At 35.4% G+C, this 25,055-nt stretch overlaps 2 protein-coding genes across 2 annotated transcripts in view; one reads left to right on the top strand and one right to left on the bottom strand.

Moving 5' to 3' along the window:
* The window catches only part of LOC110465761 (tRNA-splicing endonuclease subunit Sen2-like), a 28,174-nt gene extending 4,600 nt beyond the window's left edge, over positions 1-23,574 (bottom strand). The window contains exons 1-7 of the mRNA XM_021521829.1: positions 23,562-23,574; positions 9,280-9,379; positions 7,594-7,802; positions 6,704-6,825; positions 3,396-3,526; positions 2,292-3,076; positions 1,241-1,294 (exon numbers count right to left, since the gene is read on the bottom strand). Coding sequence (XP_021377504.1) covers positions 1,241-1,294; positions 2,292-3,076; positions 3,396-3,526; positions 6,704-6,825; positions 7,594-7,788 — 1,287 coding nt within the window. The 5' untranslated portion in view covers positions 7,789-7,802; positions 9,280-9,379; positions 23,562-23,574. The remainder of the gene's footprint in view (positions 1-1,240; positions 1,295-2,291; positions 3,077-3,395; positions 3,527-6,703; positions 6,826-7,593; positions 7,803-9,279; positions 9,380-23,561) is intronic.
* Positions 9,580-25,055, top strand: part of LOC110465760 (smoothened homolog) — a 29,446-nt gene continuing 13,970 nt past the window's right edge. The window contains exons 1-3 of the mRNA XM_021521828.1: positions 9,580-9,705; positions 11,779-12,812; positions 24,224-24,439. Of these exons, the coding sequence (XP_021377503.1) occupies positions 12,357-12,812; positions 24,224-24,439 (672 nt within the window). The 5' untranslated portion in view covers positions 9,580-9,705; positions 11,779-12,356. The remainder of the gene's footprint in view (positions 9,706-11,778; positions 12,813-24,223; positions 24,440-25,055) is intronic.

Genomic DNA, 25,055 nt, shown 5'->3' with positions numbered 1-25,055 from the left:
GCCCACAGTACAGAAAATTTTCTCTTGTCCTGGAGTAAAATCTACAAGCTCTATGTGTCAGCAAAGTGGAATTGTACACTCTATTGTCCCTAAGACATTATTTGAGGAACAGTTGTAAATGTACATGAAACAAGTATTCATAGAATATCTTTCTTTAAAACAATTTCTGCAAAAAGTAATTGATGATCACAGTTTTCATTGTGTCAAATGGTTTAATTAAAATATTGATATACATGCACACTTCTTTTCCTTGACATGTTTCTGGCAGAGTTAAAATGGTATTTCAGCGAAAAGTTTTGACAAAGAGTGTAAAGACAGACAAATCTCAACCCAAGGGGTAAGAATCTTAAATGTATAGTCAGAGACTTTGCCGAGGGCAAGCCTTTAAAGAATCTTACACCAAGGGTTGGGATTTTTCTGTCTTACTCCTAAATTGGGGAATGAATATTTTTCTCCCACATCGAATACATGAAATACAAACATCTATTTCATAATTTCCAGCAGATTGGAGTTATCTTCCCTGATCTACTATTGATGACATGACATCATTACATGTTGATGTGACGTCATGCAATTGTCATGACAGGGAAATACCCCCCTTTTTTACCCTAGAGTAAGACGGAGATTTCTCGCACCTCATACAGAGATATCCCACGTCATACCCCATGCTAGATTTTTCTATCTCGTCCGATCTGTCTTGTACCTTTAAGTGACATTTCGCGGAATGTTTACACTGCGATGTATTCATCCGCGCGTTGACTGCTTGAAATTGACAATTTGCATTATAAATGTTCTGTTTTGTCGTTATATGTATAGTTTTGATGTTGTAGATAAAATATAATCTACACTGTGAAATACGTTGAAATCTATGTAAGGACGGACTACATTTTTACGAGGAAGCATTCAAATGTAGCTTCAGTAGTGAAGAGGTCATTATCATTTGAGGCCCAAGGCGGGATCCTTTTAGTTTTTAGCAAAATTGAATAGTTCTTTTAGAATTAAAAGGTGCGAGAAAAAAAATCAGTCACCTGTAACTGATCCAGATCGGCTTATCTCAGTCTCGGGCTAAGATTCTGTAACATCCCAACCACGGCTTACGCCTCGGTTGGGATTTTGTTACTAAATCTTAACCCTCGACTAAGGTAACCCGATCTCGCTCAATTACAGGTAAAAGATTTTATTAATCTTTCAATGACTGGAAGTGTGGATATCTCTGTGTAATGGATGAGAAAACACTAACCTTTCCGTTTTCTTTCACAATGAGGCAGCCCAATCCATAGCTGAGGAAGAAGGCCTGAAAAGAAATAGGTGTCATTCTAAAATATAATTTAGATACTATGGACAATTTAAAAATACACTGCATAAAATGTCTTTCTCAACAGTAAACACAAGTGGATGAGTTATGGAGCATCAACACCTGGAATTTTGTTCAGTTGGTTTTTATATGGTTTACGTGTTTCGATTGTTTCAGTCAGTTGAAACATGTAAACCAAATAAAAACCAACCTAATGGAATCCCAGCTAGTGTTGATGCCCTATCACTCCTCTACATGTATTTACCTCCCTCTGGTGGAGCTTTACTAAATACATCAGTAGTGTGGGAGGACACCGGAGTACCTGGAGAAAACCCATGTAGTCTGGCAGGTGACCCAATACCATTTCACGTCTGATCGGGAATCGAACCCCGACCGCCTAGGTGAAAGGCAAGTGCGTTATCCTCTGCGCAGCCCCACCACCCTGGACGTTGGATCACCCTGCCCTTTATGTTTTTCTCCAAAGTTGTAAATCTTCCTAATGCACTGTGACTTACTTTGGTTGTGAAAATACATGATGTCCTTTAATTTGCAAACAACAGAAATTTTCATATTTTGATATAGTCACTTATTTAGCTAATAATGTACCTTGCGATGCTGACCAATTAATTTTTCTTTTACCATCGCCATTCCTTTTTCCAATAATAGGTATTTTCTTTTGTGTTATCTAAATGATAGAGCTGCTATTTTTATAATCTTTTCTGTTACCTTTATAGGGTTTTTGTTTCATTTTGTTTTTTTCCTTTAGTCTCCTTCATATATTTCTTTTTCAAGGGGTTTAAAATTTTGTTGATTTTGTGAGTACTCCTAATCCACGAGTTCAAAATGCCAGTAAGTAGTTACAGGATTACCATAGGGCTATTCTCTGTATAACCGGGTACTTGTGATCCACGAATTCATGTACCACCAAAATGATGTGTTCTTGGGAACCATGAAATTTTGACCCCACAAAAATATCTGATTTAACAGGAACCTTTACCTCCTCAAGACTAAGGTGAAGAAATTCCTTCAGTGGGTATGCATCTTTTTTAAGCACTGGAAGCCATCTCTGTTTGGAAAGTTTCCTGTAACGCCCTTCAGTATCGCTGTCGGAATCTTCTACGACCAGCACATCTCCTTCATCCTCGTCTTCCTCACAAAGCTGATCTAGCGGAAGGTCGGGTTCTTTTTCGACACCCTTCTCTAAATCTTCACCAACATCGTGAGATGACGAACAAATTTCTGGTACATTACATCCCTGATTGTCCACATCTGATTGGTTACCTGATTCGTGAGTTTCATTTACAAAAATATTTTCATCTGACTTTTTCCGCCTGTCCAAAGGTAAAGGTTCAGAATAGTTTTCATTGATTTTACTTTCACTTTCCACTGTTATATTATTAGCTCCACTACTTTCACTTTCCAGTGATGTGTTATTATTACAACATAACCTACTTTCAGTTTCCGCAATGATTACATTGTTAACATCTGCACCTTCACTTTTGGATGGTAATCTAGCGTCAATTTCATTTTCTATAGAGTTTGCATGGTCAGTATGTTTACTTTCACTTTGACCTGAAGGAGCACTCCCCCAGAAATCTTCATCTGTTTCAGCCCAGTCTTCTTTACTAGAACTTTGGAAATTTCTTTTCAGATTTTCCGCAGGAGATGACCAGAATTCCTCATCTGTATCTTTCCAGTTAGCAGCTACAGTAGGACCTACTGAAAGTGTTCTTAATGGGCTAGGCTGTTCATTCATTTCCTTATCACCAGCTACAAGTTCATCTACGAACAATAGAATAAAACAGATTATTGAAAATGTATGTTATTGAATGTATAGTGCAAAGTTGCTGAACTAGTGGTCACGTCCACGGATCATAATGCATCGCTTGAAAAGCTTGCTAGTTTGCCTGCATGGCAGTATTTCCCCCTCATATTCCTTGGCTGTTACACTGTTAAGTATGTTATAAAAAAATATCAATTCACCCCAATTGCAGAGGGTGAAAAGGCTAAGGTTTAACTGCAGCTGAACTTCCCCAGTATACATTACTCACCGTACAGTCAAGTACAGATTTTCTTTGACAATGAAAGTCAATGTGATTACCTTTAGTACTCATCTCTTCATCTTGGATGGAAACCTCCAGAGAGCTGTCATATTCCACAAGGTCATCTGGTGATATTTCACCGCCAGCATGCTGCATTTCCAACCTTTTCCACTTCATATGACGAATGTAACTGTAGTGAAGCATTAAGTGGTCTTATACAAGTTATATCAAAACTTTTTCTCTCTCTCACTCTCTAGCTTTTTAATATATCTCAGTCTGCCTTTCTCTTTCTGTCTCTCTTTCTAGCTATTGTTACTCTCATTTTTAATCTTTTTCAGTCTGTCTTTCTCTTTCTAATCTCATTCTCTAGCTATTGTAGCTCCTCCTTTTAACCTATCTCAGGCTGTCTTTCTCTCTCTAGCTATTGTAGCTCCTCTTTTTGATCTGTCTCAGTCTGTCTTTCTCTCTTTTCTCTGTAGCTATTGTAGCTCCTCTTTGTAATCTGTCTCCGTCTGTCTTTCTCTCTTCTCTCTCTAGCTATTGTAGCTCCTCCTTTTAATCTGTTTCAGTCTGTCTTTCTCTCTTCTCTCTAGCTATTGTAGCTCCTCATTGTAATCTGTCTTTCTCTTTTCTCTATCTAGCTATTGTAGCTCCTCTTTGTAATCTGTCTCAGTCTGTCTTTCTCTCTTCTCTCTCTAGCTATGGTAGCTCCTCCTTTTAATCTGTTTCAGTCTGTCTTTCTCTCTTCTATCTCTAGCTATTGTAGCTCCTCTTTTTGATCTGTCTCAGTCTGTCTTTCTCTCTATAGCTATTGTAGCTCCTCTTTGTAATCTGTCTCAGTCTGTCTCTCTCTCTTCTCTCTCTAGCTATTGTAGCTCCTCCTTTTAATCTGTCCCAGTCTGTCTTTCTCTCTTCTCTCTCTAGCTATTGTAGCTCCTCTTTGTAATCTGTCTCAGTCTGTCTTTCTCTCTTCTCTCTCTAGCTATTGTAGCTCCTCTTTGTAATCTGTCTCAGTCTGTCTTTCTCCTTTCTCTCTCTAGCTATTGTAGCTCCTCTTTGTAATCTGTCTCAGTCTGTCTTTCTCTCTTCTCTCTCTAGCTATTGTAGCTCCTCTTTGTAATCTGTCTCAGTCTGTCTTTCTCTCTTCTCTCTCTAGCTATTGTAGCTCCTCTTTGTAATCTGTCTCAGTCTGTCTTTCTCTCTTTTCTCTCTAGCTATTGTAGCTCCTCTTTTTAATCTGTCTCAGTCTGTCTTTCTCTCTTTTCTCTCTAGCTATTGTAGCTCCTCTTTGTAATCTGTCTCAGTCTGTCTTTCTCTCTTCTCTCTCTAGCTATTGTAGCTCCTCCTTTTAATCTGTCTCGGTCTGTCTTTCTGTCTTCTCTCTCTAGCTATTGTAGCTCCTCTTTTTAATCTGTCCCAGTTTGTCTTTCTCTCTTTTCTCTCTAGCTATTGTAGCTCCTCTTTTTAATCTGTCTCAGTCTGTCTTTCTCTCTTCTCTCTCTAGCTATTGTAGCTCCTCTTTGTAATCTGTCTCAGTCTGTCTTTCTGTCTTCTCTCTCTAGCTATTGTAGCTCCTCCTTTTAATCTGTCTCGGTCTGGCTTTCTGTCTTCTCTCTCTAGCTATTGTAGCTCCTCTTTGTAATCTGTCCCAGTCTGTCTTTCTCTCTCTAGCTATTGTAGCTCCTCCTTTTAATCTGTCCCCGTCTGTCTTTCTCTATTCTCTCTATAGCTATTGTAGCTCCTCCTTTTAATCTGTCTCGGTCTGTCTTTCTGTCTTCTCTCTCTAGCTATTGTAGCTCCTTCTTTTTAATCTGTCCCAGTCTGGCTTTCTCTCTCTAGCTATTGTAGCTCCTTCTTTTAATCTGTCCCAGTCTGTCTTTCTCTCTTCTCTCTGTAGCTATTGTAGCTCCTCTTTGTAATCTGTCTCAGCCTGTCTTTCTCTCTTCTCTCTATAGCTATTGTAGCTCTTCTTTGTAATCTGTCTCAGTCTGTCTTTCTGTCTTCTCTCTCCAGCTATTGTAGCTCCTCTTTGTAATCTGTCCCAGTCTGTCTTTCTGTCATCTCTCTCTAGCTATTGTAGCTCCTTCTTTTTAATCTGTCCCAGTCTGTCTTTCTCTCTTCTCTCTGTAGCTATTGTAGCTCCTCTTTGTAATCTGTCCCAGTCTGTCTTTCTGTCATCTCTCTCTAGCTATTGTAGCTCCTTCTTTTTAATCTGTCTCAGTCTGTCTTTCTGTCTTCTCTCTCCAGCTATTGTAGCTCCTCTTTGTAATCTGTCTCAGTCTGTCTTTCTCTCTCTAGCTATTGTAGCTCCTCTTTTTAATCTGTCTCAGTCTGTCTTTCTGTCTTCTCTCTCTAGTTATTGTAGCTCCTCCTTTTAATCTGTCTCGGTCTGTCTTTCTGTCTTCTCTCTCTAGTTATTGTAGCTCCTCCTTTTAATCTGTCTCGGTCTGTCTTTCTGTCTTCTCTCTCTAGCTATTGTAGCTCCTCCTTTTAATCTGTCCCAGTCTGGCTTTCTCTCTCTAGCTATTGTAGCTCCTCTTTTTAATCTGTCTCAGTCTGTCTTTCTGTCTTCTCTCTCCAGCTATTGTAGCTCCTCTTTGTAATCTGACTCAGTCTGTCTTTCTCTCTTCTCTCTTTAGCTATTGTAGCTCCTCTTTGTAATCTGTCTCAGCCTGTCTTTCTCTCTTCTCTCTATAGCTATTGTAGCTCTTCTTTGTAATCTGTCTCAGTCTGTCTTTCTGTCTTCTCTCTCCAGCTATTGTAGCTCCTCTTTGTAATCTGTCTCAGTCTGTCTTTCTCTCTTCTCTCTTTAGCTATTGTAGCTCCTCTTTGTAATCTGTCTCAGCCTGTCTTTCTCTCTTCTCTCTATAGCTATTGTAGCTCTTCTTTGTAATCTGTCTCAGTCTGTCTTTCTCTCTTCTCTCTCTAGCTTTTGCATTGTATCTCCTCTTTTTAATCTGTCTCAGTCTGTCTATCTCTTTCCTCTCTCTATCGTATCTTGTATTCCCTATCTCTTGTTCTCTTTCTCCTTTTCATTCCCTTTCTCTCTCTAAACAGTAGAAGTCAATATGTATTTATCGTGCAATAAGTCCTGGGGTCCAACACATAATTTCCGACACAAAGTAGGGCTTGGACTTATGACAGGACAATGATAGAGTATTTGCTGGCACTGCTAGTGAACTGTAACATAAATTTTAATTTTACAGGAATTAACTTTCTACCTTAATAAATATGGTTATGAATTGTAATCTGAAATGTCTTGTTGTTACTGAAAAGCAATGGAATAAAAGAGAAGTGACATGAAAAAGTTTATTAGTATTTCATACAGGGTCAAACTTCCCTAAAACACTGCTATACAAAATCATACCTTCTCCTGTTTGCAAGTTTAACTCTAGTTGTCTCCCCTGATGCGTCTGGAATGTTGACGGTCCTTGCACGAGAGTTGAAATCAGGTTTGCTCTTGGACAGAGAACCTTTTCCAAAGAATCCCTGAAACATCAAAGTTGGACACAAAACATAGGTAAGACATTGATTGTAAATGTATCATAATTATATTTTACTCAAAAGGACAGACCTTAACTTTCAGAGCAATCAAACAGTGAAAATTAGCACATCTTTGTCTGGTCCCGAAAATAGATCAATCATATTTTACTGACAGAACTTGTGTACAGACTGTCAAATCTTTGTCAGGAGATCTAGAAACAAGCAGAAAAAAATGAGATGGCGTGTACAGGTCCTGAGAATGAAACAACAACACACATTCTGAAAATCACACTCAGTTGGATACCACTTGTTAAAAGGAAACTTTATCAACTTAAAGCAATGTGGGACGGGTCGTCGCCTTTCACCTCAGAGCTAGTTGAGTCAGTTCAACCTCACTTAGGGTGATGCACATTGGCTAGACAAGGATAGGTACAGGTGCATGAGGAGGATAATTTTCATAGTGTCTTTATATCCCAGAGGAGGATTCAAGACGATAAAGGTAAGAGTTTTCAATCTATAGATCAAATTATCATTTTTCACGAAACAAATGACTTTTCATTACAAAAAAGGCTACATATATAATAACATATTTTCTACTTGTATACAGAATTACATTGTTTCATCGATCACAATTTTTATTTCCGAAATTTCTGAAAAAAAATATATTTAGTGACAAGTTAACCATAAAATAAGCAAACAAACTACATTGGACACATGTTTCAGAGATTTTATTTTTGTAAAGTTTGAGATTGATGCCTATACAACTGCACTCACCATTTTGTAAAGAAAATCAACATCCCCAGAATGTCTTACTACCACATGGCTACCATGGAACTCTCCTGTGTAGTAAAACCATGTTTTGTCATTTGCAGTCTCCCCTGTGATAGTTGCTATGGGAACAGGAAAAGGTGGTTCACGACTCACATACACCCTCCGTTTCTTGCGTGGATTTCCAATACGTCTCGACATTACGGCCCAAAGTTCTGAGTAAAATTTCATGCAAAGAAGATATCACATTAGCATGGTGCAAGAATATTTTTTTTATTTTTTTTCGTTTTTTTCAAAATGTTTTAGGTTTGTTTTAAGGCGGTATTTGGTTAAATCGGCCCAAGGAAATATCGGCCCTACTATGTATCTATATGTTAAATACATGGAATATCTACATTTATAAGTATAATTATATTTAAATAAATATATTAAAGGATTTCTTTATTTACGTACTGGTGTTGTTTTGTTTTTATTGCCTTACACGAACAATGATGTTTGCCTACCAGACTGTTGTTATAGCTGAGTAGCTCATAATTAACTCTTGAGTACCTCGATCATCACTGCCTCTGTATGCATCGGCTAACTTCCTCATTAATCATATCAAACAAAATCATTCGAATAATTCAATCTAATTAAATAATGTCAGTGTTTCAGATTAAACTTGACCTTTTTACACACAAAATGATAACTATCTTCCTTGACGTATATAACCGATCACATTAGTACAGGTAACCTCCCCTTGTGGAACTCGCGAGTGAGACAAGGAAATGCAGAAAGGAATTAATTAATTGAAATATATATGTTCAGAGTTTGATATATAAATGAAACCCAAATAAAGGGGTTATTATAACATTTATGTATATTCCATGTAAACATAGGGCCGATTTTATCTTGGGCCGATTTTATCTTGGGCCGATTTCACTTGGGCAAATCGAGGCCGATTTTACCTTGGGCCAATTTTACCATAAATCGTTTGGGCCAAGAGAAAATCATTCACAGTCTAATTCATAGTATCTTCCATCATTTGAAAGCTCGTTTGAGCAACGTTTCAATGCCTTTATATTTTTTCATAAACGTTTGTGTGCTAATGTTAATTTATACTATATACATTACATAACATTAAATGTTCTAGTAGAATGAAGCACTGAATTCCTGGGATGAATGGAAGGTGCCCCAAGAAAAGTCATGGCAAAGTGGCAGATTTGCAGGGAACGTGTAAATCTTTAAAAGCACCAATTTGCAGGATAAACTTGGCTAAACCCAGACAACATGATTTGTCAGCGGCCCACTGTCTCGCATCAATGATCTGCCTAGTCGGTACAGTTAGACCACTTCGTCATCGAAAATGTCGATGGTTCTTACCTTGCGATAATTTTATATTATCACATCCAACCACAGGGACTAGCAACGATTTATATAGGATAAGAATACAAATAGCGAGAAAAAATACGTAACACATAACTTAACCACCACCCAAATGTTATGTACAGTTACGTATGTTTTCTCGCTATTTTTATTTTAATCCCATATTATAAATCGTTGCTACTGCTAGCCCCTTTGATTCAACAGAGTTACAAAGTACATACAATGAACAACATCTCAACAAACTCCTGCAACCATAACTGTGTAACAGGGTTTAAATGATCGTGTGACAGTTAGTGTGCTTTACAACCGCAAAATGAAGTTACTTACCTATGATCTGTTCCCGTGCAAACTTTACGGGCACCTGTTCATGGGAGCAGACATCTTGTTTTGGGAAAATATTTTTTGGAATGATCAGTATTAATTTCTCCTGAAATAATTTTTTAAAACCAATATTTTTTATTACAATTTATCAAATCAGTGACGCATATTTTCTCTACATTTCTATTTAGTGCAGAAACGCAACACATTTTTATAACACGGGGAAATCAAGTCGTAATAAGTTCATTGATAAACGACTCGCCCCCGTAAACCGGAAGAGCTTTATTTTTGATCACGTGACGCGAAGGATATTGATTATTTAGGTCATTCAGGTATACGTTGGCGAGATATCAACATTTATTGACATGCTGGCTTAAACCATGTGGTGGGATAATATCGATTAATCCCAACATTTACATAGCCAGCCAAGTGGCGGTAAGTTTGAGTCTTTCATTCTCTATATGGATTGCATTTTCTTAATTAACCTAATTTTAAGTTTGACATGCAGCAGTCTTTTTGTGTTGGTGTGTATTGTACACAACACAATATCATGTATGTGTCATATTCACACATTCTTGTGATTTTGTCGCGTGGTTGACACCTTTGGTGTGATGGTTTTGTTTTGATTGTACGTACACGGCACACTGAAGAAAAACTATTTGTGTGTAGTGCTAGCCTAAATTTGTGCTGTATGCTATACTTTTTCAACAAAATAATTGTGTTACAATATTTGCAATATATTGGTATGGTAGCCCAATTTCAGTACCCCAATGCAGTCCCTTGACAATGGCAATGGAATATCTTAATTATATTGAATGTGCTTGCCAAATGCAACAGTGTGGTAAAAATCTAAAAAAAAAAGTCTTAACAATCACACAACTACCCACTTAACTATATATATACATGTATGGTTAAAGTTTTTAAAATAAGTAAAAAACACTTTAAAAAATGTTGTAGTGTGCACTTAGTTGTTCTGTTAAATTCTGTTAAAAGAATTAATGGAAACTGAGTGGAATCAAGATGCAGAATTTAGATATTTAAGTTATCACTAGATCATTGCATGGCACACTATTGCTGGGTAGATATGGCAGGATTTGGGTGGATATGGGTCAGTGCAGGGTAATAGCCTATCCCCAAGTAATAGTAAGCTTACCCTGCAATTAAAAGTAAGCCTTCCCCCAATTAATAGTAAGCCTTCCCCCAATTAAAAGTAAGTCTATCCCCAATTAATAGTAAGCCTTCCCCCAATTAATAGTAAGTCTATCCCCAATTAATAGTAAGCCTTCCCCCAATTAATAGTAAGTCTATCCCCAATTAATAGTAAGCCTATCCCCAATTAATAGTAAGCCTATCCCCAATTAATATTAAGCCTTCCCCCAATTAATAGTAAGCCTTCCCCCAATTAATAGTAAGCCTATCCCCAATTAATAGTAAGGCTATTTCCAATTAATAGTAAGCCTATCCCCAATTAATAGTAAGCCTTCTCCCAATTAATAGTAAGCCTTCCCCCAATTAATAGTAAGCCTTCCCCCAATTAATAGTAAGCCTACCCCCAATTAATAGTAAGTCTATCCCCAAATAGGCAAGTAGGGTATTGGTCAATTGATGAAAATTATCTTTTCTAAAAATTCACCAAGATTAAGGGTGCTCATCCCTAAGAGGCAATTAAGAATAAAATAAGTAGATTTTTTTTTAAAGTTCCCATTCTTCCATGTTTTAACTAGTTTTATCGCAATAATACGGAAACCAGATTTTGTTAGTATAGTGACTGGATCAACCTGTACACGGCTACATGATTGTGTCTGTATTTATCTTGTGTAATTAAGGCTCTCTATTTTATGACTTTATGGCCATCAAGTTTGATGTAACTTCCCTTGTATATTTGATGGTAATTTGCCTTATATGATGTTGTTGATAATTATGATAAACAAGAGGAAGTTTAAACAAGTCCAAAATCCATAAGGACAACATGTATGTACAATCTCATTACCTTACATTCAAAGACAAAGTGGGAAGAACATACATGTAGTATGGCAATGTATGTAAGACCTATACAATAAAACATTCTTAAATGCAACATTGGGTAGATCTTCCATATTTTACCTGCCAAAAATATATTTAACATCCTGGGCTCTTCAATTCAAAATTCCGGAAAATGAGAATAACTTAAGAAACTTAAAATATTCTAAAAAAAAAAAAAAATTAGCTGTCATAGACAACAAGTAAGGAATCGGAATGGGATGCTCTGAACAAAAATAGGAGTACAGTAATTGAAAATTAAAAAAAATCAAGTTATGCATTTATTTCATGAATTTTCCAAATTTTGCAAACAATTTTCAAAATATCCATATGGGGACAGAATAAGTAAGAGTCTGTTAAAGTACTGTGATGTCAATCCTAGCAGTCAGTCCTAGCAGAACAATAACTGATAACTTTATACCTTTATCGTATCCTTTATTGACCAGTATTGATAGCCCTTTGTTTGCATCATTGTAAATTTCATTACAGGTGTTGGTGATTGCCCGGTGGTCAAACTAGTTTGGCCATTCCAGGGTATTGCCCAGCCGTCACTGTCATGGTTGATAAAGCTTGGCCGACGCAATTCATCCGTGATATGGTTGTCATGCAGACACGACCAATTCGGCCATGGTCAAGACAACGACTAAAGAAACTTCTGTGATTGTCCTTTTTACGGAATGGAATAATTTGTGGACTGGACAAAACGTGAACCTGTTTACGTTAATCCCAGTTACCATGGTGACAAAATTATTTATGATTATCTAGAATTCTATGCAGTCAAAAGTCATAATAATTTTCGAAATGGTGCTTTAACTTAAAATCAATTCTAATGTCAACTTTTATGTTGTGAATCGTATATTACCCTGAAGTGCTGCTGAAAGTGTAAATTATATTTTTTAACTGTTTAAAATTTAATGAAATTTCATTCATTATTTCATGTATACATATATAAATTTAAGTGTGAAGATGCATATTTTTCCTGCTTATCAACGGCTGTTTTGAAAAGATTTGTTAAGAAAATGATTTAGGCCATTAAATTGGAGGAATGATTTTATCGACAGTGAAACATGTCTTCTAAAAATTTCCATCGTCATTTGACAAAACTTTTGTACAGTCTCGTGATTTTGAACATTTTTTGTCTGGAAAATGTTCTCTGTGCGGTTTGCAATGTCTCAAGAACTGTAAATGAGTGCATTCCGAAAACATTTACACAATGTCTGGGGGCAAATATTCCATTCAACTACACAACACTGGAATTTGTCAGTGATTCTTCGAACCTTGCGGAAGTTGAACAGAAGTTGAAGCTATGGAAGGGTCTACAAGGTGCTCCAGAGTGTTGGCTGGTTGTCCAGCCCTTCTTGTGTTCTGTGTATGTACCGAAGTGTGACAATGCTAAAACACAGGTGGAGTTGCCGAGCAAGGATGCATGTCAGAGAGCGCACGAAGCCTGCAGACTTGTCGAAGATTACCAGGGGTGGCCAGATTTTCTGGGCTGCTCCCAGAGTTACTTCACAGAGTGTTCGGTAAGTACAAATTGTCAGCGATTTTTGGGACACAAATATTTGAGTTCTAGATAGGTGCGTTTCTGATGGGATTCATTCACATTTTGAGAACTAACTTATTCCAATTTGAAAATTATGAAAATAAGGAAGAAAACATACCACATACAATGTATATAGAATTCATAAAAAATGTATAATGTACATTTATAAACACTCCAAAAATGATATCTAACAACATAAACATATTTCTTATTTTAGATGTTAGTTGTATATGTACCATCTTGACATGTATGGCTTTATATTCTATTTATTACTTTCAATTACGAACAAAATGTGCATCATTTTGGCTTGTGCAGTTTTAAATTTTAAGACTTTTAAATTGTACCAGAAGTTTTTGTGAAATTCAAAAGTTATTTGAACCACTGACAACCTTAATGACTAAGCTACCAAATGAAATGTAAGTGTATAGTAATACCAAGTATTGAGTACTTAAGATGGACATTAATTTTACTACAGAATTCGGTTTGCCTTTAATATCCCACCACAATTGCATTAGCGGTTATTATAAAACTCAAAATGAAACATGTTAAAAGTTGAAGGTCTGTTTCTGAGATTTAACGATGTTCCAATTAATTTACTTTGTCAACTTTTCGTTAATAAGGCCAATAAACTGATTAATGAAATACAAAATTCATCATTAATTTTAGTCAGAATAATTGTGTGTTGGTTTTATGGAGTTTTCGGTAGCGTTCATGATTTCTAGCCTATCTCCTTGCTACGTACTAATTTTAATAAGAGTCTATAAAGCAGTAGAAGTCTGCTGATACAGATTTCTCGCTGCTCTAGATCTGTTGGCATTGTCACTCTCCTACTTTTATCTTCAAGTGATCTCACGGCCACTTGAGACGATAAATTACAGATTCAGTGCTTCAAGGGAAATAATTTTTAAAACTCAGATTTCATTTTTTAATTTGCATAAGTGACTTGCAACAACAACATGGCAGTTCGGACAATGTATTTCGTTAAAATGACAACACTATGTTTTACTTGAACAGAAGAAATGATTTGACGTATTTCATGTTGATTACTTAAGTCCATATAGTGGTCAATTACTGTAACATTACTTATTTAAGGGGATTCAAATTTTAGCGCATTACCAAACTGTAACAGATTAAATCTTTAACGAATTGACTTACAATATATATGCAATAGAAATCTTTACATATTATTTATAGAACCTTCACTTAACGCAATTGTTTAAAGCAGAAATTATTAAATACCACGAAAATATGTACAACGGTATATTATTTACAGTGTTCTCCCCAGAATGTTTTGAAAGATTTAGCATGGTATTTCAATATTGCTGTTAAAGCAGCACTCTATGTAAAGTTAAAGCAGCATGGTAACTTTAGATTTACTATGAATATATAGCAGAGAAGATCTAGGATAGCAGCATGGTAAGAAATTATAGGAGCATGGTGCCATGCTGCAAAAACAGCCTGGGGAAAACACTGATTTATGCAAGACTTTTAAGATCTTGGAAATTTGTTTAGAATAACAACTGCCTGTTCCCATATCATGACTTTGACTTCTTTCTAAATATATATTGTCCTGTCTGCAATAATTAATAATTCCAGATTCTGGTATGTGTGTGTTATAATATTTGCCTTGGTGATTGACAGAAGCCGTATATAACAGTAAATAGGAGTTGGAACACTTATTTGCGTACAACCCTGCCAAAATTGTTGAAAGATGTTTCAGCTTGATATTTATTGATCATTTATATAACCTCATACTGTAGATAGTATATTACATTTTCGATATATGTTCTTTACTGGATATCTGTCATTCTCATGATCAGGAAATGGTCCTTTTAAAGATACATTTCAATATTTCTTGGGTTCAAGCTAACTGGTCTTTGAGTATATAAGCTTGCTGAGAGCTCAGTTGGTTGGTAACAGGTAGCGGGCCCCCTTGGGTACGCATTCATGTGACATAGTAGTACAATTTTGTGTCGTCTGTGAATTAGGAAATGTCTTTTGTTGGCCGTCAACGCAGCCATTGTTGGTGCCCATTCAACAGAGGAAGGAAATGTCCCGGTCGTCAATACCGATTTATTCACGGGGAATCTGTTTTTAGTAAATCACTGAATGGGATTGGTATAGCATACACACCATGGACCGTTGAGTCAAAGTCTTAACAAACAAAAACAAAAACCCAGTTTTTGGGGAAATTAAACGAGAAATTTGCTTATTTTTTGTGTTTCTGGTATGTATTTTGAATTTATAGATACATTTTTAGTTTTGAGTGTCAATATTTTGTAACATAAACTGTGATTTAATAGATGAAAGTTTAATGTTAAGTTGTTGTGAAACTGACAATGCTTTGAACAACAGGTCAAGGGCCCCAGGTACACAATGTAGCCTCATGACTGGGATATGATCCGTGATACTTTGATGTCTAACATCCAATTCCTGGATCATATTTTACATGTATACCTCTATCAGTGCAAATTTAAGATGATAAATTCAAGTTTAAGGTCATATTCGTAGTATTTTGTTTCATTTTAGACCGAAAATTGAAAGCTTGAATGTAATATAAGAAGGTAACAGATAAAATGGAAAGCCAACACAGGGATGTATAATGTACAATTGCACTAGCCAAACGCCCGGGGCTGGTAGATTTAATGATGACTAGAGAACATCTTCAATTTATAACTGGTACCTACTATGAAAATATAGATCAGACTAGTAGCACTATCTACAGTCAAACTTCGATGTTTCAAACTTCGTGGGCCGGTACCATCTGGAAAAAATCAAAACATCGACTCACAAATATTGAATATCGAGACCCTGTAAATAAGACTGAATTTGATTCTTTAAAAATGTGATGAAACACAAGCAAGACATTTAATTTTAAATATAGATATTGGATTTCTTATCAAATTCAACAATTCTTTGTCTATTAAATTTCCGAAGCCACTATACTGTTAAAAATAACCACGGGACATTTTAATGTTTTTGAACAAGTGAATATTTCACATGCATATATTACAATGTAGTTGTAATTTTCATTGTTTTAATAACGAATGGGCCTTGATTTGACTTAGAAACAGCAAGAAATTTGACTCATAAAGGTCTGATTCATGAAAAGAGTATAACATGTAGTAAGGAAAACGATTCTGGACTTTGCCGTAAATATATATAAGCTCTACACATCGAGAAGTCTCAATCATCGTACCCTGATTTACGGAAGTTTGACTATATACCAATATATTCTAAATATGAAAATGTTCACCTGTGCTACCTGTACATTACCTGTGTGGTGGCTATATATAGCTACATCAATATAGTTACTGGATGTTTCTTTATATGTTGACATCTACGTAAACAGTTCAAGACCAAAGGGATTCTTTTGAACTTTAAACTTCCACAGAATTAAATCTTTGCCATTAAAATTCGGGTACTGTTGTGAAGTATATATACAAAGCATGATTCTGGTACGTAACACCCTTCGAAATTCCCTGTTGTCAATTAAGTATACTGAACAAGATTTTGGCAACACCCTTCCCCGTTGTCAAGTATATGTATTGAATAAGATTTAAGGTACTGTTGTGTAGTATAAGGCAGGATTCTGGTACGTAATAAACACCCTTCCCAGTTTTCCAGTATACATGTATACTGAACAAGATTTTTAAGGACTCCCATCCCTGTTTTGTATATACTGGACAAAGCATTTTATAACTGATCATTCTTAACAAAGAAATTTGAAATTGAATTTAAATCTCTGATTAGAAACATGAAAATATATTGGTAGTTTAAAACCAAGGCACTAAGTAAAGACACTAAGTAAAAAAAACAATGATTATTCTTAAATATTTGATTAATTAAAGATAAATTAAATATTACGAATTTCTCTTAAAAATTGGGTATTATAAAAATGTCTGGGGAATCGCTTAAAATAATACATTTGTATGAAACATGAAGATCATATGAAAGATTTAAAGTTAAGAATAGAAAAGTTCAGCTTCCGCTGACAAACTGTCCCATCTTTCAACCTGAACCTGATCAACACCCCATTATTTGCAAAGCTTCTTAATGTCAATAAAACAAGATACAATTATAAAAACATTAAACTTCTGATCAACAAAAGAGTGCCATTGTTACCAGAAATAGCCTGTTATGTGTACCACAAGGGTTAGTGTTATTGACTTAGATAGCGATTAACACCTGGAAATTACAACCAATAGGATACATTTAACAGGAATCTTGGTGAACAAAATTTGCTAACAAGTTATAGGTCATTTTCTGGGATTCTTTGGTCATTTGTATAATAATGTTATAAGACGCGGAGGCAAAATGGATTTTGCGCAATTTTAAGTTTCAAGTTTACTAGTTTACTAGTAGTCATTTTATTTTCTCGGAGCTAGCTCATTTAAAAAAAACTATTTTGAAATGTTTACTCATTCACCCCTGAAATTTCATAATGAACTATTCCAACCTTTGAATTGGAAGTGTTCAAATGTATCTTCAGGGGTGAATGATTTAAGTTTCTATAACCTATCTCTCTCATTACAGTGTAAATAGTAATGAACAAAGATGGTTTGTCACCATGACAGGCATGTTTTGTCCTTGCTTCTGTTTCCTATAGTCTAGATTCAGCTTTTTTGATTGACACATGAAGCCAAATTAATACATTATAGCCATCTATAGTATGGAATTGTTTGTTAAACATTTAAAGTGATAAGCAAATGAATCTGGCCCAAAAGGTTTTTTGCTCATATACTTCCATCAAATTATATATGATAACCGGTATATATATATACACATGTATGATGGTTCAGCAACGGTCTCACTTCTTATTTTCATCCAACGACTTCTGAATATAAACAAATTAGGTCAAGGGTAATAATATTTGGCCAGTAGCTAGCGATGCTGTGATGAATATCATCAAAATTGTTCAAATAAATGGAATTGACCCAGTAGGAGTAAAATAACAGTTAAAACTTTTAACAACTTCTGAAAAATAAAAAATACCTAGAGTCCAAAATTTGGCTACTTGCATTCTGACATGAAGGACTTTCAAGTTTGTTTAAACAAATGACCTTGACATACTTATGAGGTAACAGGGTCAAATGATTTTATACAGTACAAGGAAGCTAAAGGGATAGGTTTATGATACCAGACTAGTTACAGTAGTTATGGTTTGTAGTATGCTAATGCAGGGATATTGCTAAGGGGGCATGCGCTTCGAGCCCATGGCCAGGGCCTCTCAAACCTGAAATTGGCACTTTCTTTTTCCCATTTCCTTGAAATTTTCATATTTCATATATATTTCCACTCTTATATTTATCTTGACTAAACATTTCTCAAATTAGCACATTGCTCACAGCTTTAAGTATTTCCCTTACCAATGTAAAGGACTATCAAATTCAGTTTGTTCAAAATGAATGACCTTGACTCACTTTCTAGGTCACTGGGGTCATATGTTCAAAATCCAAGAAGTTCTTTTCAATAGGTAAGGAAGAAAGTCATGGAACCAAGGGTCATTGGCATAAGTATGTTTGAATGAAGGATCTATATCTAGTTTGTTAAAACAATGACCTTGACCAAATGTTAATCACGGGGCCTGGGGTCGAGTGTATAAAAACTTCCAAATAACTTCTGAATGAGTAAAATGTTTTACTGTATAACTGTACAAGCCTTGTTATAAAAATGAAAAAAGGAGACACATGTAGGGTACAAAGCACAGTTGTATTTAACTCATTTACCCCTGAAGACACATTTGAACTCTTCCAACTTCAAAGGTTGGAGTAGTTCATTATAAAATTTCAGGGGTGAATGAGTTAAATCCAGTATTTTTTTTAACTTCAATTTTTTTTTGACTTTTCCTTAACTCATTACATCTTTGTACTTTAAATCAAATTACATTTCAATGAAAGTCTTTGAAACGGTATGGTGTAAATTCCTGCAGACATTTAAAGGTTGTATATATATATTGCCCCATACGAAATATATCTGTCGCAGTCAGGAGGCCGCTATACACAATGTATAGAACGTGGTAACATGAGCAGAAGGATGTTCAATAACTTTTGTTATTTGAAAGGAATTATCGCGTACTGGTCATTAAAAATCCATTTGGCATTTATTCGACAAACTATTCCCGTGACTCAATTTGACATTTCTTATTCAACAAAAAAAATAAAAATCCATGTACCTGTATTATAAATTGTCATAGAAAAAGAGATTAGAAAGACATTAAAATTGAAGGTGTTCGGGGTACCTACACTGTATTCAGGTATAGATTTCCTATACATTGACGTACAGGTATGCATTTGCTGTATTGAACAGTATACAGAGGATAGAAAAACTGAGTGCCCGGTAATAATGGGTCGATGATTGGCTAAGATTCACAAAAATGACTTGCTAAGACCTGTTGTTCTGATATTTGTTGTCATTTTGCAAGAAAAGCAATCCTTGATTTAAAACTGTCTATAGACTTTACGTGAAGGTTAGAAGAATTATACAAAGACAAAATCTAAAATTCAAAATTGAACAAAATCAGAGCATGGAATTGGATGAGTGTATCTGTTATGGTACTTTATTTAAAAACAGGTTACTGTGTCTTATTTTGATTTTAATCTCTTAAATCACATTAATTTTATAGTACAAATTGATTCCAACTGATTATCAATTTTGAATTTCCAACTGATGTCCCATCACTTCATGTGAAATGTTTTGAATTAGCATATTGCACCCAATTATTTCAAACACAATTGCATTCCTCAAGCTATTATATTAAAGATAACACCCTTACCTTTCACCAAGATGACCAGTGTTCGATTCCCCGATCAGACGTGAATTTGTGGTATGGGGTCACCTGCCTGACAATGTTGGTTTTCTCATTATACTTCGGTTTCCTCCCACATAAAGATCCCGCGTGTGCTAACATACGGGCCAGCAAGAGTGATTAATATAAGTTGTTTCAAATTTGTTGTAGATTAAATAAAATTTACATTTACATACATTATGTATAGGGTACAATGTAGATGTTGCAATTCATTTAAATTTTCCCTCACATAGTATTAATAATGAACATTCATAAGGCTACTATTTTTTTTTACCCTAATTCTTAAAGGTTTAAATCTTAAGCATAACAAGGGGCAAGGTTCAAATCCTGGTTGTGGCACCGATTTTGTAAAATGCAAGGCATCAAACAGGACCTCAAAGCCAGAAACCTGTAAAGTCTATCTCTGTATATAGCTATCGGCAACTTTGTGTCAATTGAGCGACATAAATTATGTTATTATTAAAATGAATTTATGTAAAGATGTATGTGGTCAACCTAAATTATCTGAGTCTGCTTACATTGTGTGCTAATTATAGACTATGGACATAGAAACAGGTTTGCCTGCAGCCATCAATTAACTTAACTTATTTAACGTACTTATTTAACGTATTCCCAGTCTTGTGTTTGAGAGCTAGAGTTATATCTTGAAGAGTAATAACAGTGTGTTATTTATAATCCCTGGCATTGTAAGTAATATGAGACTTGTGTATTTAATTGAATTGGCCTTATTTTGTTACATAAGATTTTGATTTCATTGGTTTTACCACCTGTACAGCTACAGTGCTGAAATTGGAGTACTCTATCAATAGGAAAGATCTTGTAATAATAAAGTATAGTCAACTTCCATTTGATTGCAAAATTGTAAAAATCAATCTGACATTGCACAATTCAATTTGGTCTCATTTGTACCAAGTATTTGAATTAAAGTTTTATCTTTTTTTGATAAGTCTGATAAAATGGTATAAAGAACATTTTTCATCTTGGATGTTTGTTTTAATTTAAACCTATTATTTTGTAAGACTGAATGTAAGAATAAACTCAGTATAATTTATTCCACTGACATGAAAATCTAAAAGTTTATATTTTAAACATCTGTTGTCTTCAAAATATATATCTACGGTATTTAAACTAAAAAAGAAATAAAGGTAAATGTTTGGATATTTATGAAATTTCATTTTAAAAATTGATTTCAGAAATATAATTTGAAACTTTGGTGTGTATCTAACAAGTTTGGACATATTCAGCTTGTCAGTAACTCAAATCTTTCAAATATATTTTTACAAAATGTCTCCAAAAATTTTATAAACTAGTTATGAACTTCAATAAAATGATATTAAAATATTAATATGAAATTGTACCTGATTGGACAAGTGAGTTTGTTTGTCATTAAGCAGACTACATGTTGAAAACTTCAGCCCTGCAGAGCTCACCAACCCAACACTGTTAGTCAAAACAAAGACTTCCTTGTTGAGGTGCTGAAGGCATGAATGTTACTATTTTGTAAGGTCAAAAGGTCAAATGTACAAAATGAGAATTATTAGATGTGAGGAATTACCTCATTGACTGCAAGTTTTTTAAAGGCTGTCTTAAATATCTACTGTACTTAAATGTTAATAGTTCAGGGTAAATGTATATTAGGACATTTAATATGTTTTTGAAAATTTTGAAAATTGTTTTACCAGGAAACAAACTAGCTAAGTTTCTGTCTGTATATATACACCAATATTCTGCTTCTGAGCAGTCATGTCAAGAAATTGAGATAAATGGCCAGAACATGTACAAAACAAACTATTTTTATTCGGTAAAGTTATAATGAAGTTTCAATTGATTGTTTGTGTTTAGTGAAATTGTACCTATTTAAGTCCTTTACAAGATAGAAAAAAAGAAGTATAATTGTAAAAAAAACACCAAAAAAACATATTTACATATCACTGTTTAGGATTAAAAACATAAGTGCACAATGTTGCTTTATATTATGAAGGTGTGAGGTCAATTTGCCACCACCTGAATTAGAAATGGAAGTTTTGAAAACATTGATAAATATACTAAGAAAACCTGGATTGACTGTATCATATATAGGTCAGTATACACTGGACCAGAAAGTTTGAGTTGGCTTCAAACTCATTGGGTCAAGGCATTTTTGTTATGTACAGTGAAATCACTTATTTTCGTGGGGTTTTTAATTTCGTTGGTTTTGAGGGTTATCTTCATCCGTGAATTCGTAGGTCCACAAAGGAATTAAAAATTTGATATAAAGCAATTCTCCGTTTGAGATTTCACACGACGGTGCGTAAAATATAGGATTTTGTTAGTAAACAATAGGGGTGTAGAAGTAAAGGTTTGAGGCTAAAAATCATTATTTACTTTCCAGACCCATCGTCTATCAGAGGAATTTTGTTTCGATGTCCTCTGTCTAGATATTGTTTCTACACTCTCACAGAGTTCCCTTCACTTGTGTTCCAATGAAGACCTAGGATTTCTTCAAGCTGCTGTCATTGCTTTCAGGTCAATTTTCAAGGTCATTGTTGCTATAAATAGAAACTAATTCTCTTTACATGACCTTGAATCAATTAATCTTTCCCTAAATTGAAATAAGGTAATGTGCATAAAAAGGAGAAAAATCTGCTCTGCATTTGTCAGAGTTTAGACACTTGGTCATTAATAATGCTTATGAATGTAGATTCAAGTTTATACAATTCAAAAACTTTGGGCAGTAATGGGGCTACACCCAGGGGTCAAAGTTCACCTTAGCTTCTCTACCATTTCCTGATGAGCATTCTAGGCCTAGCTAGGCCTCTGGTCCTCTTTAATTGTTTAACAGACTCGGAAAGCAGAACTTGTTGATATTTTTAAATGTTCTGGAATCACGTTGATATTTTAAATGATCCAGTATCGTCGGAGGGGTGAGTCACATATATAGTCACGCCTAATTACCCGACGGTTATAGACAGAAAATACTATTGTATATACCCGGGCTACCCACCACTGTGTAATTATACCTGGTAGAAATGACCTTCGAAAACTGATGAAATTCAATACATTATAATTAACATTAGAATTTACCCGTAGGCTATCAAGTAAGATTCAATTATCTACGTTTGTTGTACTTTGTGTTTTTACACATTGACTTGGCAGTGGAGACAACTTTGAAACAAAGTGAAATTTTATAGTGGATGTGGTTAAATGGGAATTCCTCCAATAAACACATTTTCTCCATTGATTTAGAAGAGTCGGGAAATTAAAGCAGTAATGCAATTTAGCTTAACTGTTACATTCTGAATGGAGAATTACGTTTTCTTTTTGATATTCTTCCAGTTTTTGTTTGCCAATTTTTCCTGAAAATGTACAGAAAAATATTGGTACATATTAAAGTACATATTGTATATGAAAGCACATGTACAATGTCCTTTATCATTGCATTTCTGAACATATATCCATGACACATGTCTGAAATATATAAATTATATTTAACAACATTCTTGCTGGCCCATGCCAGATGGAAGTGTGGGGGGCCGGGTGAGGGGGGTCTTCATGTCGGAGGAACCGCAGAAACCCACATAGTCGAGCAGGTGACCTTTTCATGTTCAATTGGGGAATCGAAACCTGGCCATGGCCATGCATGGGTGTCTTTGTGAAAAGCAAGTGAACTACCCACTGTACCACCCAAAATCACCACCCGTCTGTTAGAATCACCTGTCTTTAAGGACTTAGCCTGTCTATAAGACAAAAAAAATCTCTTTCTTGTCCAATCTTAGAAGCATCACAGCTGTAACTATATACCAGGTACCTTAAATATAGGAAAAGAATCGAAGAAACAGGATTTTTCGGTCTAAGGTATGTTGATATTACTCATAAATATGTTTAAGAGATAGGAGTTTGACACCCTTAGACTAGAAGATAGTTATGTATAACGATACATACTTGAGCTTCCTGTTGTTCGTGGGTGTCTGGAACATATATTGACACATACCAATACTGAAAACATTTCTCACGCATGCCGATAGCACTCAATTTAATCAGTCATCTATATGATATTGATATGTATAGGCAGGATATATCTGTGTTTGTAATATCTTAGGGAGTGTTTTAAAGTATTTTTGATAACTTTAATATTTTAATGGTTGTTTTGAAGCTTAATCAATAAATGTCAAATTAAACCTACAAATGTATATGATTACATGCATTCCTGAGATATAGCATATGTATATGTCATCCAAGAATACCACAATTTACGTCTGTGTGAAAAACTGGACAGTACACTACAGGAAATTTAAGGATCCCCGCACCAGTGCAAAAAAATGAAACTATGTATATATAAGTTATTTCCTGACATGACTACAGCTTTGATAAAAATAAAAATAATTTCTGAAAATAAAAACATACCTTACAGGACTTTCATGAGGAGAAAAATAAAGATGCAAGAAACAACCAGAATCCACATCAGTGTTCTGCGTGTAAAAACACAGCAGCGCTACACCAGGACTGGAACTCTGGACTTGTAATTGTTATATTCATGTAGTATATTTATAATTCGTAATGAAGAATAAAGTTCTAACCAATGATGTGCCGTTTTCTAATTTCAGACTTCTCACACCTACGAGACCTTGACCTTCAACACCACAGGGGTGTGTAACCCGCCCCTGGTGCGGACGACCAATGAGGACAGTTGGTACGAGACAGTGCCAGGCTGTGGTATCCAGTGTCAGGATCCGTTTTACACGGACAAAGAACATCGCGAAGCCCACATCTTCATCGGAGTGTTTGGGTCCCTCTGTCTCGTCTGCACTCTATTTACAGTGGTGAGTATTTGCCAAGACATTTAAAATATATTAGTCAGTTTACGAGCTCTGGGATACTAACGCAAGTATTTTGGGAAATACTGGGGCACTAAAGGTGACATCATGGGTAATATCGGGACACTGAAAGGGACATCATGGGTAATATCGGGACACTGAAAGGGGCATCATGGGTAATATTGGGACACTGAAAGGGGCATCATGGGTAATATCGGGACACTGAAAGGGACATCATGGGTAATATCGGGACACTGAAAGGGGCATCATGGGTAATATTGGGACACTGAAAGGGGCATCATGGGTAATATTGGGACACTGAAAGGGGCATCATGGGTGATATTTTGACACTTAAAGGGACATCATGGGTAATATCGGGACACTGAAAGGGGCATCATGGGTAATATCGGGACACTGAAAGGGGCATCATGGGTAATATTGGGACACTGAAAGGGGCATCATGAGTGATATTTTGACACTTAAAGGGACATTATGGGTAATATCGGGACACTGAAAGGGGCATCATGGGTAATATTGGGACACTGAAAGGGGCATCATGGGTGATATTTTGACACTTAAAGGGACATCATGGGTAATATCGGGACACTGAAAGGGGCATCAT

This window comes from Mizuhopecten yessoensis, unplaced genomic scaffold, assembly GCF_002113885.1.
Source record: "Mizuhopecten yessoensis strain PY_sf001 unplaced genomic scaffold, ASM211388v2 scaffold11101, whole genome shotgun sequence".
NCBI classification, from domain to species: domain Eukaryota; kingdom Metazoa; phylum Mollusca; class Bivalvia; order Pectinida; family Pectinidae; genus Mizuhopecten; species Mizuhopecten yessoensis.
This window is presented reverse-complemented; position numbering and strand designations above follow the sequence as displayed.